General features: G+C 38.5%; 1 protein-coding gene across 10 annotated transcripts in view; it reads right to left on the reverse strand.

Moving 5' to 3' along the window:
* VSNL1 (visinin like 1) overlaps positions 1–15,697 on the reverse strand; it is a 93,494-nt gene that overhangs the window by 42,745 nt on the left and 35,052 nt on the right. For 5 of the 10 annotated variants that reach the window (XM_075049084.1, XM_075049080.1, XM_075049089.1 and 2 more), the window contains exon 2: positions 10,022–10,188. In XM_075049084.1, coding sequence (XP_074905185.1) covers positions 10,022–10,183 — 162 coding nt within the window. In that variant the 5' untranslated portion in view covers positions 10,184–10,188. Of the gene's footprint in view, positions 1–10,021; positions 10,189–11,011; positions 11,190–15,697 lie in introns of all 10 variants that reach the window. The other 5 variants (XM_075049087.1, XM_075049086.1, XM_075049082.1 and 2 more) reach the window with 3 other exon arrangements.

Genomic DNA, 15,697 nt, shown 5'->3' on the forward strand with positions numbered 1-15,697 from the left:
GCAAACATGAAAGCAAATTGAAGGACTGCTCTTTTTAGTCAGTTCTTGTGCATTTGGTATTAGCCCTAGGGACAGGAATCACAGAGCCAAAATTCATGTATATTGGAATAGGGCTTTAACCGTCTCTTAGCCTGATCAGTTTGACAAGGAGGAGCAAATTAGTGAAAATCTGTCAAAGCAAGCTGTGAAGAGTCATGAGTATGCATACAGTTGTGTAATTTCCTAGTAAGGGATAACAGCAATTCTAGGGTATATCCTTCCAAATGAAAGGGGACACAGGCATCTAGAAATAACTTTGTAATTGAACATACTACTGTTGAAAGCTGCTGGCAAGGTCCATATAAAATCTTATTTCAATTAATGACCTAAGAATTTTTAATTCTTTTTTTTTTTTTAATAGCTTTGTTAACATGGAAATAATTCCCAATTGACTTTGATATTCACTTTGAGGTGAACTGTAGTGTTCATTTACACTTCTGCTTATACTGCTGTTTCTCTGGACTACAGGGAGATTTTATTCAAAGCTGCATATTCAGTTCTGGGCTGTCCATACAACCAGACAGCCAAACTTCACAACTTCTTATACAGGTAGATTTCACACCAACCTCTTCTGAGAATGTTTCATATGTATTTCAGCAAAATGGCAGAATCTCCTCCAGTCTAAATTTCCTTGTGTTGATTACTTTACCCTCTAAACCATATGTTTTTCTCATTTGGTTTTGTTTGTGATTGAATATAAAATTAAGATAGCTAGCTAATTCTCATGCCAAGTAGCGGTAAGTCATCTCAATTCAGCAATCAATAGGTTTGTCGGTGCAAATAGTCTATTCCTATAAGCCTTAATTAAACATGAAAAGATGGAAATTTACTCCATTGAAGAAAAAGGAAGTTGATATCCCAAGGTACTGGAAACATTCAGACTATGATTAGTAGAAACCTGACTGGAATCTCAACAAATGTCTACATGATAATAAAAACTGCATTTAACTTGGCAACTAAGCGAGCTCCCAAATGTCTCTCCATACCACAGAACCCTGAAAAAACACCTGATGTTTCGTTACCTGCATAGCTATAGCTACCCACAGCAGCGTGCGTTGCAGTGGAAATAGTGATTTGCCATCTTGAAGTACCACAAGCAGATGGAGCAGGCTGAGAGGCAATGCATGGCTGTGACAGCCATGATCCAGACTAATCAGACCCCTTTAATTTTTAGAGTATTCATACCCAGCTACAGTGACTCACAGCTGTCCATCTGGGAAGCTCTGGAAGTACATATCACTAAGGTAATTTAATTTTCTGAAGGACTGATGAGTTCCCTGGGAAGAGAGGGGGAGGTGAAGCTGAGGCATGGAGTCAGAGATGTCAGCGCAGGGTGAAGGGACTTGGTTCAGAGCACCAAGTTCTCCTCCATACCTTATGAAAAAGAACACTGTTTTCAGCCCCAGGCCTTGTGTATGAGTGAGATATTGGAAGCAGACTTTGATACGAGAGGAAAACACTTCAACATTTTGAAACAAAATACTTCAAATCACATTAGTCTACTCCAGTGCTGAAATGAAGTGCCCTGGTTTCAAAGGCTCCTTCAGGAACCCTGTAATACCAAACAGCTTTTTTTTATATTTTAAACAAACAGAAATGTTTACAGTTCAAGAAATGTGGCAAGCTGAAGTCCCTGAAAGACCTTAGTTCACTTTGTCTCAAGTAACAAAAACACATGCTTATTAGCCTTCAGAACAAGTTTTAGGATGATCCAGTTTTCCAAATCAAAGTTACTGAAGACCTAAAATACAGGTTTCCACAAAGACACAGTCACAGTTTAACTGTAGAGCACAGATCACAGTGTAGATCTAGAGTAGACATTTGATTAAAATCTGGCCAGAAATGCCATACTATAATGTGCATGTATGACCCCAGGAAGTCATTCCCAAGCCATTCTGTAGTAAAAAAAAACCCACCTCACTCCAAAAAAATAAAATAAGGGCCATCTATATTTTGACCCATGAAATAATTTCAACTCTGACCTTGCCAAAGACATCAAGCAAATGGTTTAACCTTTTTGTATCTCAACTGTCCATACATAATATAGAGGCTTTATATGCTCCATTCATGGTTATTTTATTTAGATTGTAAGAGAAGGAAATATCTCTGAAAAAAGTACAGACAGTATCACCACTTCTTCTTTCCACTGCACATCCTCAAGGGTTTTCATTGGTTTTGTGAACGCCCTTCCTTGTGATGAGAAGGAAAGCACTGAGGTGGTATGAAGGGAGCTAGGAAATAGGAAGTTTCAGGAGGAAAAAAGTCCAAAACACTTGCCTTTGCAACAGGTTGGGTAAAGGTTGTGAACCACTGATCAGTCTTGACTGCTCTGAGGACTACTTAACAATGATAAAATAAGCATTGTTACAACAAATAGTAGACCTGAACACTGTAATGGCTGTGGGACTTGGTGCTGACAGTTTGTTGTTTTTTTTTCTTTGAGGTCTTTGATACCTTGTGTTAACAATGGCTCTCTCCATCCAAGCTGCACCTCTCCTGTACTGCCCTTCAGGGAAATCATAACCATAGTGATGAATTCAGTGTTTTGCTACAGAAATAATTATGGTATCCCAAATTCATCATTTTGATTTCTCTGAGGAATCCAACACAGAGCAAAGGTGAGCTGTAAAGGAACAAGGTCTCTTATAAAAATGCGTAACAGTTTTTTGGAACTGGTGAGCTTCCTTCAAAATAAAAGATGAAGTAAAAGTAATCTGCATGATATTGTTGGAAGATCTACCCAGCCTGGATTCTTTTATCAGGCCATGTTGGAAACCAGGGCATGCATCCACATGGTGAGATTTTTAAGCATTCCAAGCTGGATTGTCTTGCCCTGGCTGGACATAGTCTCTTCAATGCTTGAGATTTGATGTTAGTTTAGAGTGCCTCCAGGAACCGCATATAAACACAGAATTACAGGACTATTCAATACTTAGTAATAATCAGAGGTTTGGACGAAACCTTCACATCCCCACACATCTGCTGACTCTGTAAGGCCTGGAGATGCCTTTGGACAGTCAGACCTTTTATGGATTCATGTGACCATCATTTTTGCCTCTCACAGAGGTGGTGTCAGCATGTTACTGAATTGTTCAAGCATCAGGAATATTCATACCACTAGCCTGGACATTCCACAAGCTGCTATTTGGAACAATTAAGATTCAGCTATTTAGATTTCATCTCTTAGAATTGTCTGACTTCCTCATTTTCTAGATTTAGAGTCTCCAGAGATTGTCTGGAGGATATGGGCCATTATGTGTTCTGCAACAGAAGCAAAGAAAAACATACTTTGGCCTTTAAAATTAGCCACTAGCTAAAGCTGCAAAAAGAAAAGGACTTGTCGTTCTTTGCCTCTGAAACTGTGTTTCTACTAACTTCAAGACCCTTACTCTCACCGCTCATACATACAGACTTAGTTTTTAAATAACTGCTGCCTTTAAATGACAGCTAGCAATGCGTACATTCTTCACACATGATGAGAGGAGCTCTCCTGACTCTCAATCCAGCTTGTAGGACTGGACGTTAATGGAGCTTGTACCAGACTTCATGGTACTTGGGTCTCACGATGATAAACAATTTCAAGAGCTCAGTGCAGTCCTAAGCGCTTAAATAAGGATCAGAAATGAAAACTCCCATTAGCTTCAGTGAGATTAGGATTTCAATCTAAACTGACTCCATTCTACATTGTTAAAGGCCCTTAGTATCCAGTGTTGTGATTTACAGCCATATTTTCAGAGCAGTTCATTACCTTGCATGCTTGTCCTCTTCTGAAAATTACTGTTTTCATTTCCCTTCGCAGCTTAAATGAGAATCCATGTTTATTTACTGTATTTTATTTTTCAATATGGTTGCTGATCTTTAAAGCTCTGTTTCCTAAAAACAGATTTTAAAGGACGTTCCATAAAATATGAAGTTCAGCCATTATTTTTCCTGGGATCAGTGCAGAGACAGAAATGCAGCAGAAGGGCATGTTACCAGAATCCTGCCCTTCCCCGAATCATTCAAAGTCAGCTTCAAAGTTAACACTGCCTTCGGGGTTTGTTTGATTTTGTTTTTTATATGTAAGAAGCATTCTGGGCCTTTGTTTTAAAATTCATGCAGCACAATCTCAGCTTCTGTTTGAAACATATAATAAGCCTCTTATGTGGTTTTCTAGTAGACGTGCATTTTGGCACAGCACCTGCCTATTCATGATTATAAGGAGAAGGAGGAGGAGGAGGAATAATGGCAAAAGCAGTTTTGCATGGAAAACATCCAGGCAACAAGACCACGCCTTTTTTTTTAACCAAGTCCTGTATGAAAAGCAATTGCAATATCTTTTGTTTTTAAAATTACCAGAACCCAATTTTAATACAGCTTTGGAGCATGAAATATATACTTCATCCTAAAAAGCACTCCCCTGTGATAATGCTGGACCGCAAATACATTTACTTTTCAGCATAGTGCCTTTTGGCTTCTGCTATATTAATTTTCCTTTCACAGGAACTTTCACTGCACTTCTGGTGAAAGGTTTTTTACTCTTTGGAAGCATTTGTTTCTAACAGTTTTACTGTAATTGTCTCAAATGTGCAGGTTTGTATTAAGTGCTTAAGGAATGCATTAAGAATCTTTACTTCATAGATTGTTCTACACCCCCCCTCCCCAAAGCAAAACTTCCACTGATGCCAATAATATTACTGTTATTTCTTTCTAGCCTCTATTTGCCTATCTACATACGTGCTGCTGCTTATAGAGCCACCTGGTAATGTCCCTGGATCAGAGCTATTCGTTGCTTTATTTGTTTGCATCCAATGCTATTTCTAATTGTGTCTAACATAACAATAATAGTTTTATTATTCTGTATCAGTTTTAAAAATTCAGTAACACAGCAGTACTATTAACCTGCGCAAGGATTTTTTATAGTCATGTTTACAAATAAATACATATGTTTTCTGTGTTGCAGTTAAATTTAGGCAGTGCATCCAACAAACATACCGTCCGTCATATTGTCCAGGAAGACTGCTAGCTCCCCAAAGGTGATCTTGTGGAAGGTAGCAACAGCATGGGCTAAACTCATTGTATGAGTAGATACATCAGTTTTTTTGATAATCTGCATGATTTCAAAATATGCTGTGGTTCTTTAGCAATACAGGATTGGTATAATACACCTAAATATATTAATTATACTAGGTATAATATACCTAACATTGGTATAAAATACTTAAAAAGCACTGCTATTATAGGGAGAACTTAAGTGGCCGAACCACACTCATAAATCCCGCACAACTCTTCCAGTTAAAAGAGATGATCCCAGAAAAATCAGTTTCTGCCAGTGCAACTGCATCTATGTTAGGGGCATCTGTAAACACAGCTGTGCTGTTCTGGAATCCCACTTCACAGCCACTGAAAGCCTGAAACGCAGCTCTAACCTAACATTTTGAGGAGCTCTGTGCCATCTTTAGAAAGATTCTAGTCTGTCTTGAAAATCTGGATAGAGAAAAAGAGTCTGCAAATATACCCACTTAAATTTCAATAGATTTTTTGAGATTCTTTTGTTGTACACATATTAAAATGAAGGACTAGAAATCAGTTCCCTTCAAGGCAGGAAATGTGAGCTAAAAGCCAAAAATATGACAAATCATTTGATTGCAATTAATCAAATAGCATTACTACATTTTTTTCATTTAAACGTTATCTACAAACCCCCCAAACATAGCTAAATAATAGATATGCAATAAATTCACCAAGTAAATTACTTTATTTAATGCTAGCATTATATCATGATCACTCCCAACCCCACCCTTCCAGTTAAAGGACCATTGGTGCTTGTTTCTGTTATTAGTCCAGAGGATATGCTTCTCATGTTCAGTGACCCACTTCCAAGAAGTATCACAATATAGAAGCCTATTTTCCACTTAATAAACATGCATAATTCCTGTGAACATTAGCACTGATTATGCACACTTACACACTCTAGGGCATATTCATCTAAACCCAGTGAATTCAAAAGATCCGAAGTAAAATGTATTTGGCCCTCTAGACTGCAAGAAACCTAAAGAATGATAGGAACAGTCCAGAATGTTTTATTGGTATATTTTATTTTAATGACACTTTGGTATGTTAATTCCTTCAGCTCTCTGCCCACAATGCTAATGATTTTTTATTAAGATAGAAGAATTAAGGACTTTTTAGGATAGAAAAAAGGAAAATGAAGAAACTGAGCAAGGATTAAGCTTAATGGTTAGGATATTCTCTTTGAAGATGGAAACTGTAGGTTCCAGCCTGTCTGATGCTACTTATCATTATTTCCTGCAGAAAAAGAGGTTAATTGGGATATTGCCAGCAGCCCAGAAGGGTGTATCTCATCACAGGTAGAGCAATGAGAGGGTAAGCAGTGAAGATTCAAACTCTTTACAGGGACATGATAATTGATTCAGAGTTTCCTACAGCTTGATGAGTACTTAAACCACTGTGGTAAAGACAAGCATTCACATTATCTTCGTTACTTAAGAAAGAAAGAAAAGGGACTCCAGTCACTTGATTTTGCTTTGACTTCTAATGTCCTAGATAGTTCTCTGCAGGAGAGGTTTGAAAGATGCAATTCCCATATGAAAGCAGATTCATATGCCCTGGAGAAATGTAGAATTTAATATAAATCTCTGTCCTGAGCATTACCTTGTGGTTTTGCCCTGGCACATTTGCTTACAACATGCTGGCTTGAGTTTCAGCTTCCTCAGAATGGTATCCACAAATTTCTCCCCTTCCCATGCTCTGTGCAGACTGTCAGGACAGCTAACTTGGTGTTTCAGCATTTAGGTCTCTTTGTGGCTCTGGGCTTATAGTATATAAACAATTCTTCAATAAACTATTTCAAAAGCTGCTGAAGCATTCACCTCATTCAGCACCATGGAGTGAAATATGAGCCCTAGTAGCAGGCCACAGATTCTGGATCCCGTGAAGAATCTATCCACCCAAAATGTACCAATATTTTTAAAGAACCTGTTAGATTGCAGACAATGCTAAATATGCAATACCATAAAGTATTATTCTTCCTATTAGCTGTTTATTTAAAATAGGTGTTCTTGACTAAATATTTTTATGGACACTTCCACTAAAATTGCTGCAAATGATTTTTTATGTAGAGTCTGTTTGTATAACTGCTATTTCTTTTAAGCACTGCATGGTTTGTATTCATAATGGAACCCTCAGTAGCAAAGTCTTCCAAGCCAAGCTAGAGTAATTCCCCCTTTAGTCATTACAGTCTTCACCTACATTAGTAAACAGCACAGTACAATTGATGCAAATATGTAGAGTGGAAGAGTTAGTGTTGAGGACCTGACATCCACATCACACATGTTCTGGACCTTTTACTTCAGACCAAATCTAGCTTATTAGCAGGCATTAGATACAGTAACACATTAGGTGTGATTCCAGGACACATCTTCTAGTTACATTTCATCCAAAAAAACCCCAGTTTCTGTGCCCCAAGATTGTGCACACCACTCTGTAATTATGATGGAAGTAAGTGGAGATAACCAGGAAATTCACCTCAAAATATTGTTCCTGATACAATCTAAAATGTTTTTGCTCCTTAAGCTGAGATCTTCTACTGTGTGTGAGTAAAAGAAAAGAAGAGCTTTCTTTGCATCTTAGATGACCAACACCCTTTTATCAATACACATGAAAGTGCACCACACAACTCTCACGAACAAAGAAACAGTGTCATCTTAAGAAAATGTAAATCTGAACTGAAGGTAAGTCTTGTATTTTTCTTCCAAATATATTGATTTATGGAAATCTTCAAGAAAATCCAGTTCAGACCAACAGATAAATGTCATCCCTCCCAACTATAAGTTCACACAGAGGAATTACTAATCAATACACACTTCATACATTTTCACCCCGAATATGCATTAAAAGAACTGAAATGCTGTAAATGTAATCATAACAATTTGGGTCTCCTGCTGGTGGCTCCTCCTGGAAAGATCAAATTTTGCATCTGGGGTTTTGTCTGCAGCCAGCAGCCAGGGCAGGCAGAACATCCTACATAGAAGAAGTTGCCACCACGGCCAACACTCAGACTATTAGCTCCTCGGAGAGCCCAGGGCCATTATTTTACAAGCATTTCTGTGACAGAAGAAGAAGTAAAGCTCTGGATTTACTACAGCTAATCATATTTCTCCTCTGCAAAATTAGTATTTTGCTCTGTATATAGGCATTATATATAGAATGACAATAAACCGGACTAAATATATGACAGTACCATTACAGAGCAGATCTCAAAACCCATAACTACCAAAGCAAGGGAGACAATCTTATCTGATGTGCATATCTAAAAATATATGAGGCCATAAAACTAAAAGCCAGATATTGCAGCTTAGTAAGACTATACAGCTGTCTCCAAATTTCAAGAGCAAAATACTGCTGTGCTCTTTGTGTTATTTTTTGCACTACCTTTTTTGTAAACAAGATATTGAACTTATTCTCTGATATTCCTTCATGAGTAAAGTATCTTGTGAAATATCTGTGAACACTTCAAACGCCTCTTTGAAGAGAGGAAGTCCTAACAGTTTCGAGCTATTTTCAGAAGATATCTTTCCCCACAACACACAAAATCACACACACGCAAAAAATTTAATCCCTTTACTGTGATTTGCCAAAAAGAAAATAATGATTTCTAAAGAGTTAAACAGTTAACATACTTTATTAGGCACCCATATTTTGTAAAGACCATTTACTTTCCTCAAAAACATGTATGAGAAATGATTAGATGTCTGATCTTGCTGGATGTGCACGGAGCACTGTTTAAAATGGAAGCTATAAATTATCAGTTAATAACAAGCACAATACCCGAGGCACTAAAAATTCTTTCATCTGAAAATAACAGTTATTACAAAGTCAGTCATTTCTTAAGGAAAGGATTGTGAGGCAACATCTTGAGCCATAAATATTAAAATATGAAGACAGAACCTTATTTATGTAAGCTGGAGTTAGCAGTTTTTGTTAGACCCTTCATTAGAAGGGGCTAGGTAATAATTTGCAGTGATCTGTTTCAAGGCTGAAGAAATTTAGGAAAGGACTGTAGCATGCATTTAAGGGAAAAGACGGACAGTCGCACTTGTCTGCAGAAATTGTCAGTGTACTCAATATTAACTACTTACATTTGAAAGGCTTTTTTATTTTTATTCAGCCTCACATTGTATTTATGAACCGTTCTGATCCTACTGTTCATCATCACCATCCAATATTTTTCCTAATTAAAATTACTTTGAAGTCTCTGACCTTTAGGCAGACACTCAATTCTGAATTAAAATATAATTATCTTTGTAACATGAATACACTTATGCTGCCCCCATGCTCTTCTTATTACAGAATAAATACATAATAAATGTAAGGAAAAGACTACATTGAACTTGATAAAATAATGAAAAAAAAAAAAAAAGAAAATAAACCGAGCAGCCTGGTTTTCCTTTCCTATATAACAAGGGCAAAGAGACAGTAGGGAAAAAAATAAAGGCAATACTTAAAATTTAGAGAAAGAAATCCTTTGTGCACAGTGCATAATTTATCTACAGGACATACTGCCACGAAACTTCACCACTTTTTCTGAAACCAAAAGAAGGACAGTCTTTCACATGAGTAGGTCCAGCAGTCACACGGTTTATATTCCAGTGGTATTACACGGGTAAAGCACCCTTTATTGAACAGGACCACAACCAATCTTTGAAGGAGAAAGAGGCCCATAAATTCGAGAGTGCAGAGAATACATTTCTTGTGAGTAAATCATGCTTTTTTTTAAAACTTTTCATTTAGGTCACTGTAGCTATATGAATCACTGGTGTGATGAGGGTAGCACTTCCCATTTATCTCCTCATCTTCACCATTGCTTCTCCTAGACCATTCCTTAGTCTAAATGACTGGCAGCTCTTGACCATATGTTTGCTTTACATTACTTTGCAACCTTTTCTACAGCCAAATAATAGGAACTTAATAAATAACTTACTTTTACGTAGAGCTGCTGAAACTCCTCAAGGTTCAGTCTACCACTTGGACAGTCCTTTAGAAATCCTTTGTACCACTGTTTTAGCTCATGTTCATTGAACTCCGTGCTCTTCACCAGATCTTCCATAACCTCAGGGGCCAGCTTGCTATTCTGTTTCCCCATTCTGCCTTAAGAAGAAATAAATTAATACAATTAGCCAAGTTGCTGTGAACATTTCAAACTGAAGTTAGCAACAAAGCTTGAACTCATCACTTGTTTCATACTCAACTGCTGCTTTTAGTCAAACGCAACTTCACGGATTTGCTAGTGAACAGGTACCTAAGTTATGCTTGAATATTAGAGGCTGAAAGTGGTGAAAAAACCAATATTCTTCTTTCATTTAGGAGTCTTAAGGCCTGGAGACAGACTGCTCATTTGCATTCAGATTAAGTAATTTCTAGCTTTTCTTTACACTAAGGCTGAAAAAGATGACTTCACTTGTTCTTTGAATTTAACAAAAATTTTTCATGGATTCAGAGATGTCCACAGAATTCCTCTTTATTTTTGTCTTGAAAATCTCTTCTGATACGACAGCCACATTAGCAACTACTCCTCACAGGTACAAGGCTGTGGACAGGCTTGTAACGTACAGCACTACATGTTCCACTGGGAGGAAGCAATGAGAGTCCACATACTTGGTCTCAAAAAATGATGAAACCAAACTGGGTAAATAAATGTAATTCTTATATATATGCACATATATGTACGTATTTGTGTATATATACACTTATGTATACATATAGGTATCCATATAAGTATACATTTACTGCATAGTTGATACACAACAGATAGTTTCTATTTCATCACTGTTAACTCTGAAGATACCTACTACATCTCTTATATACATTTTGTATACACATTTATAAATATTAAACATATAACATACAGAAATACAAAATATGCATCTGTGTATAGATGAATACAGTAATTTCAGTACTACTCATGTTGGACCTTTGAGATATTTCCAGATCCTCTGATGTTTGACCAAAGATGTCCTGTGAGAGAACTTTCGAGAAATCCTTTTCTTTTAACTTTTCCCCATTCTACTACAGTTGTTTCATGACAGGAGATGTCTTTCAGTTATTTTTCCATCGGATGACAGACAGTACTTAACTTGTCCTGTACAGAACTGCAAAGAGATAAATAATTTCTTTCCTGAGCCTAGCTTAGCATTTCCATTTTTATCTCCCAGTATAGCATCTGTCTCTAATGACAGCACCACATTGCATGCATTGATTTCTAGTCCATATCACCACCCATTCCTGATATTAATCTATTGCTTTTGCATATTCCCCTATTTTAAAGGGGAAGTTTCCTTCTCCTCTAAAGAACATACTTTGCTCTGTTCCAATGAATCAATATATTTATATAATTTCCTTTACAGGAACATTCCTTGAGCAGGCACAAAGTTAACCATTCCTCCTGGTCTGTGTGTGGCCAACACATCCCCTGGTCCCATACTACCAGCTGCACCAGGTCCCTTCCTGAAACACCTCATGGACCCTCTCCCCTTTGGCCATGGTCCTCCCCGGTCTGTCCTCACCCCCTCCCACAGCCCCCAGCCCACCAAGACAACCAGGGCTGGCAGCAAACCTCTTTGCCAAGACAGCACACGACTTAGCTGCACAAACATCCCTGACACTGAGAAGGAAGGTGTCTTCCGTCAAAGCATTCAGCTGGTACAAAGTTGGGAAATTCGGTCATTGGAAAGTACAAAATGCCACAACCCATCGGGCTAGAAATTCCAGCCAGAAACTTCTCAATGCCTTTGTGGCATGACTGTTAGACAAGTGCGCTGTGCTGTGCACAGATTTAACTGGAGGTGGAAGTGGGCCACCATTTCTTGGGGTGCTTCCAGCAAGCATATCCTTCCCCAGGCTCTGCATATCCTTCCTCTACCAACCCTGTAAGATGCTGCAGTGCTTTCTTGCTCAAGGCCCTGCATCTTCTCTGAACTACAAGCACCCACTGCAAGGACTCACACAGTTGTTAATTAAGGGCAGCACACTGCTTGCTCTAAACTTACTTAGAAGTTTTGCCAAGCTCCCATCCACACGTTTTGGTAAACTTAGCATAAATATGGGAGAGTTCTACCTTTCAGTTAACTGCCACAGGCCTAACTGTACACACAGATGTCCAGAAATTAGCTGTTTTGACTAAACGACGGGTTTGCAATTTATAGTATTTAGAACAATTGCCACAGCCTTATCTTTGAAGTCCCCATCTTCTCATGTACAAGACTGACCTAATTTGGCATAATCTGAATTTAAATCCCATGGAGTCTAAAAGGATACTAATACAGTTATTTCTCTAGCTCCAACTCAGATGGCTTTTAAGTGAAACAATAGACTGCTTTATTTGTTTTAATCTTTACGTGGCATGTTTATTTCCCCTTTTTTCTTCTTTAAACTGCGTTACCCTCTGCAGTCATAACGTGCTTTACTTAGGACCCAGAGGACCCTTGAAGGTTCTCAGCAATTATAGCAACTACCTTAGGTAGATTCATAAGGCATCTTCTGGCTCTCTTAATTTAGTCAAATGTGCTTTTACTTGACTCTTTTCACCTGGATTCTTATCCTGATTAATATTTAACTCAATAACACTTACACATGAAAAAAAGCATCTTCAGTGGGCAAAAATCAGGTGGTTTTGACTGACAGATTTTCTGCAATAGCAACTTTTCTGTATCTATCCTGTTAGCTTTACAGCCCTTGGACCTGGCACTACACAGAGGTGGAAGCAGACAGGACTGTGAATTTCAGCACCATCTTCCAAAGTTAGCTATGTTGTTTTCAGTAATATGGACGTAAAACACTACAGAAAATGGAGTGGGTCTGCATGTATGTAAGAACACACAACTAAAGAGCTGGACAAACATATCCATAAATAACCTTTTCTAACATCAGTTTGGAGAAACAAGACACCAGTTTTCTGCCTCTGTGATACAGGTCCCTTGTTTTGGTCAGCTGCTTGTTCTGCCATAGATTGTCCAATAAATCCCAAACACCTTCCAGCCATCCCTGATGTACCTCACTATAAAATATCCTCTAGTAAATGAAAACCGCAGGTGACATCTTGATAAACACTTTCAGAAACCATTTTTTCCACAGAACTAAACCAGTATTTAAGGAAGGTATAATTTGGGACTACTGGGTTCTGTACTCTTACTTGCTGCTCCAGCACAGTAGGGTGCATAATCTGCCAGGCTCTGTCTCTGACAAGGGACCGAACAAGCTGACCAAGCTGGTCACAATGCCTTCCTGTAATTAGAGGCACTCATTCTTTCTTCTCATGTTAAAGTTCTTTTCTTATGGAATTGAATTACAATTTGCAAGAAAGCTCAAGAGTCTCATATAATTATCAAATATAAACTCACACTTCTGGCTGTGGGAGATGCGGCTTATTTGGGAATAAAAACTCAAATACATATATTATCTAGTTAATCATATTCCAACATCCTCTAGAGTTTCATTGAATCCCTTATTATTATTGAAAAAGTACAATCACCCATTAGCAATGAGTATGCCACTGCCAACACATTTAATTTTCTAAAATGAAAACTATTTTTAATTAACTTATAATCATGATTTCCCAAACATGTTTTTTTCCTTGTGAAAATCTACGAATATGCATTAGGAAAAGACAGGAGACAACAGCTGCACAATCACTAAGTTTTCAAGAGGAGGAAAGGTCACTCTGCAAGCATTTCTTTGTTTAGTAAATTTTATTCTTTTAAACTATAAAATTGCTTCCAACTTTCATGCTTCCAATCATGCAATGTGACAATCCAAGCACTGTTACTCATCTTCTGTTGCATTTTCTGATTGGCAAAAACCATGAAAGAGAAGAAAAAAACAAACAAAAAAGCAACATGCTTCGATTCCAAACCGTCATGGGGGAGAGATTCCTGATAAACAAGGAACCAGGTACATCAGTAAAGGTGTCAAGTCTGTTCCAAGTGAGATTACTCTGGCAGAAGAATGCTTATTAATATTAGCAAGGGCAACACAATCCAAATTAGAGATCAAGAAAAATACTAGAGCTCTACTGTTGTGCCACAAGTAGCAACAGCAATGAAGGTTGAGTTTAAAAACACATCCTCTTGGCTGAAATGCTGCAAAGAGGCTGTCTGCTACACAGAGAAACAAGCTTAAGAGAAATGCTTAGTATAGTAGTACTTCCATACTTCATTAAGCAACACCTTAATAGTTGCTTTTACAGGTCCACAGGAGGGTCAGATTTAAAAGATGGAATTTTATTAAACAACCGATCCCCAACCTGAAGCAGTCCGGGCTGTGCCAGCAGCAGGCAGGGACAATATAAGGATGTATTCGCCTGCTCTTCGCCCCACTGGACCTCAGGAGGTCCACGCCAGCCAGCCTGGGAAGCAGGAAAGGGCTGCAGCAGCAGCTGGAAGTTACTCTAAAATGACTCAGCAGCATAGCTTAGCAAACTGATTTTATATGATTTACTGGGGGCTTTGGAGGTAACGGGCATTAAGTCACATGCAGGAAGAGGGAGACAGTTCCTCCAGTTTTAAGACCATACCTGGTTTTAAAACAGTTTTTCCCTGTTTATATCTTTTTTTAATATATTTTTCCTGAAATGCTATCACATGTCCCACATGCCTGTGCTGTTTCAAAAACTCTCCGCTCTCCACACAATCATCATCCAAACCTCCTGGCCAATGGCAAGGATTTTTCCCTGGAATATTTTACAGCAATTCCTGCACAGGTTTATCAGGTCTGCCTCTCCCACTTGGCTTGCCAGTACTAAACTGCCACTGTGAGCACAGTCTTACAAACCAAAATTTTATTAAAGACCTAAGAAGTAGAGAAAAAAAAAGTTAAAGTTCCATAGCAAAACATGACTTACGGAAGCTTGTTTGCTGTTTAACAATTTCAAACACCCCCAAACTGTTGCTAACACAGCTCCATTCCCACCTGCTTCCTCTTTCCCCTCCTCTCCGTTCCCCTTTGGCCTCCTCAGCAAGTGTTCAAAGGGACGAAGTGCAAACAAATATAACTCTGGCTGTTACTAAGGAAGAGTAAACTGAGTGCTGATGAAGATCTCATATTTGTGCTGAAAAAGGACACAAATTCCTTTGAGAAGACAGCACCAACAATGTCCAACCATGCCCCTAAAAAGCCAGTTCTGTGTCATTTTGCTTGCTTTCCTTAAACCCACTTATATAAAACCATTTTCTTTCCAAGTTGCATTAGGAGAAGTGTTACCAGCAGGTTGAGGGAGATGATCTTTTCCCTCTGCTCAGCACTGATAAGACACATCTGGAGTGCTGGGTCCAGTGCTGGGCTCCCTGTACCAGACAGACATGGACTTACTGGAGTTGAGTCCAGCAAAGGGCCACAAAGGTGATGAAGGGACTGGAGCATCTGTCATACAAGGAAAGGCTGAGAGATAGGGCTGTTCAGCCTGGAGAAGAGAAGGCTCAGGGGGTCTTATAAATGTGTGTCTAAATACCCAATGGGGGGAACAAAGATGGCAGAGCCAGCCTCCTCTCAGAGGTGCCCAGAGAGGCAAGAGGCAACGGGCACAAACTGAAATTCAGGAAATTCTGTCTGAACGTAAGAAAATGCTTTTTTACTGTGCAGGTGATCAAAAACTGGAAGAGGTTAC

Source organism: Buteo buteo, chromosome 17, assembly GCF_964188355.1.
Source record: "Buteo buteo chromosome 17, bButBut1.hap1.1, whole genome shotgun sequence".
Taxonomy (NCBI): Eukaryota; Metazoa; Chordata; class Aves; order Accipitriformes; family Accipitridae; genus Buteo; species Buteo buteo.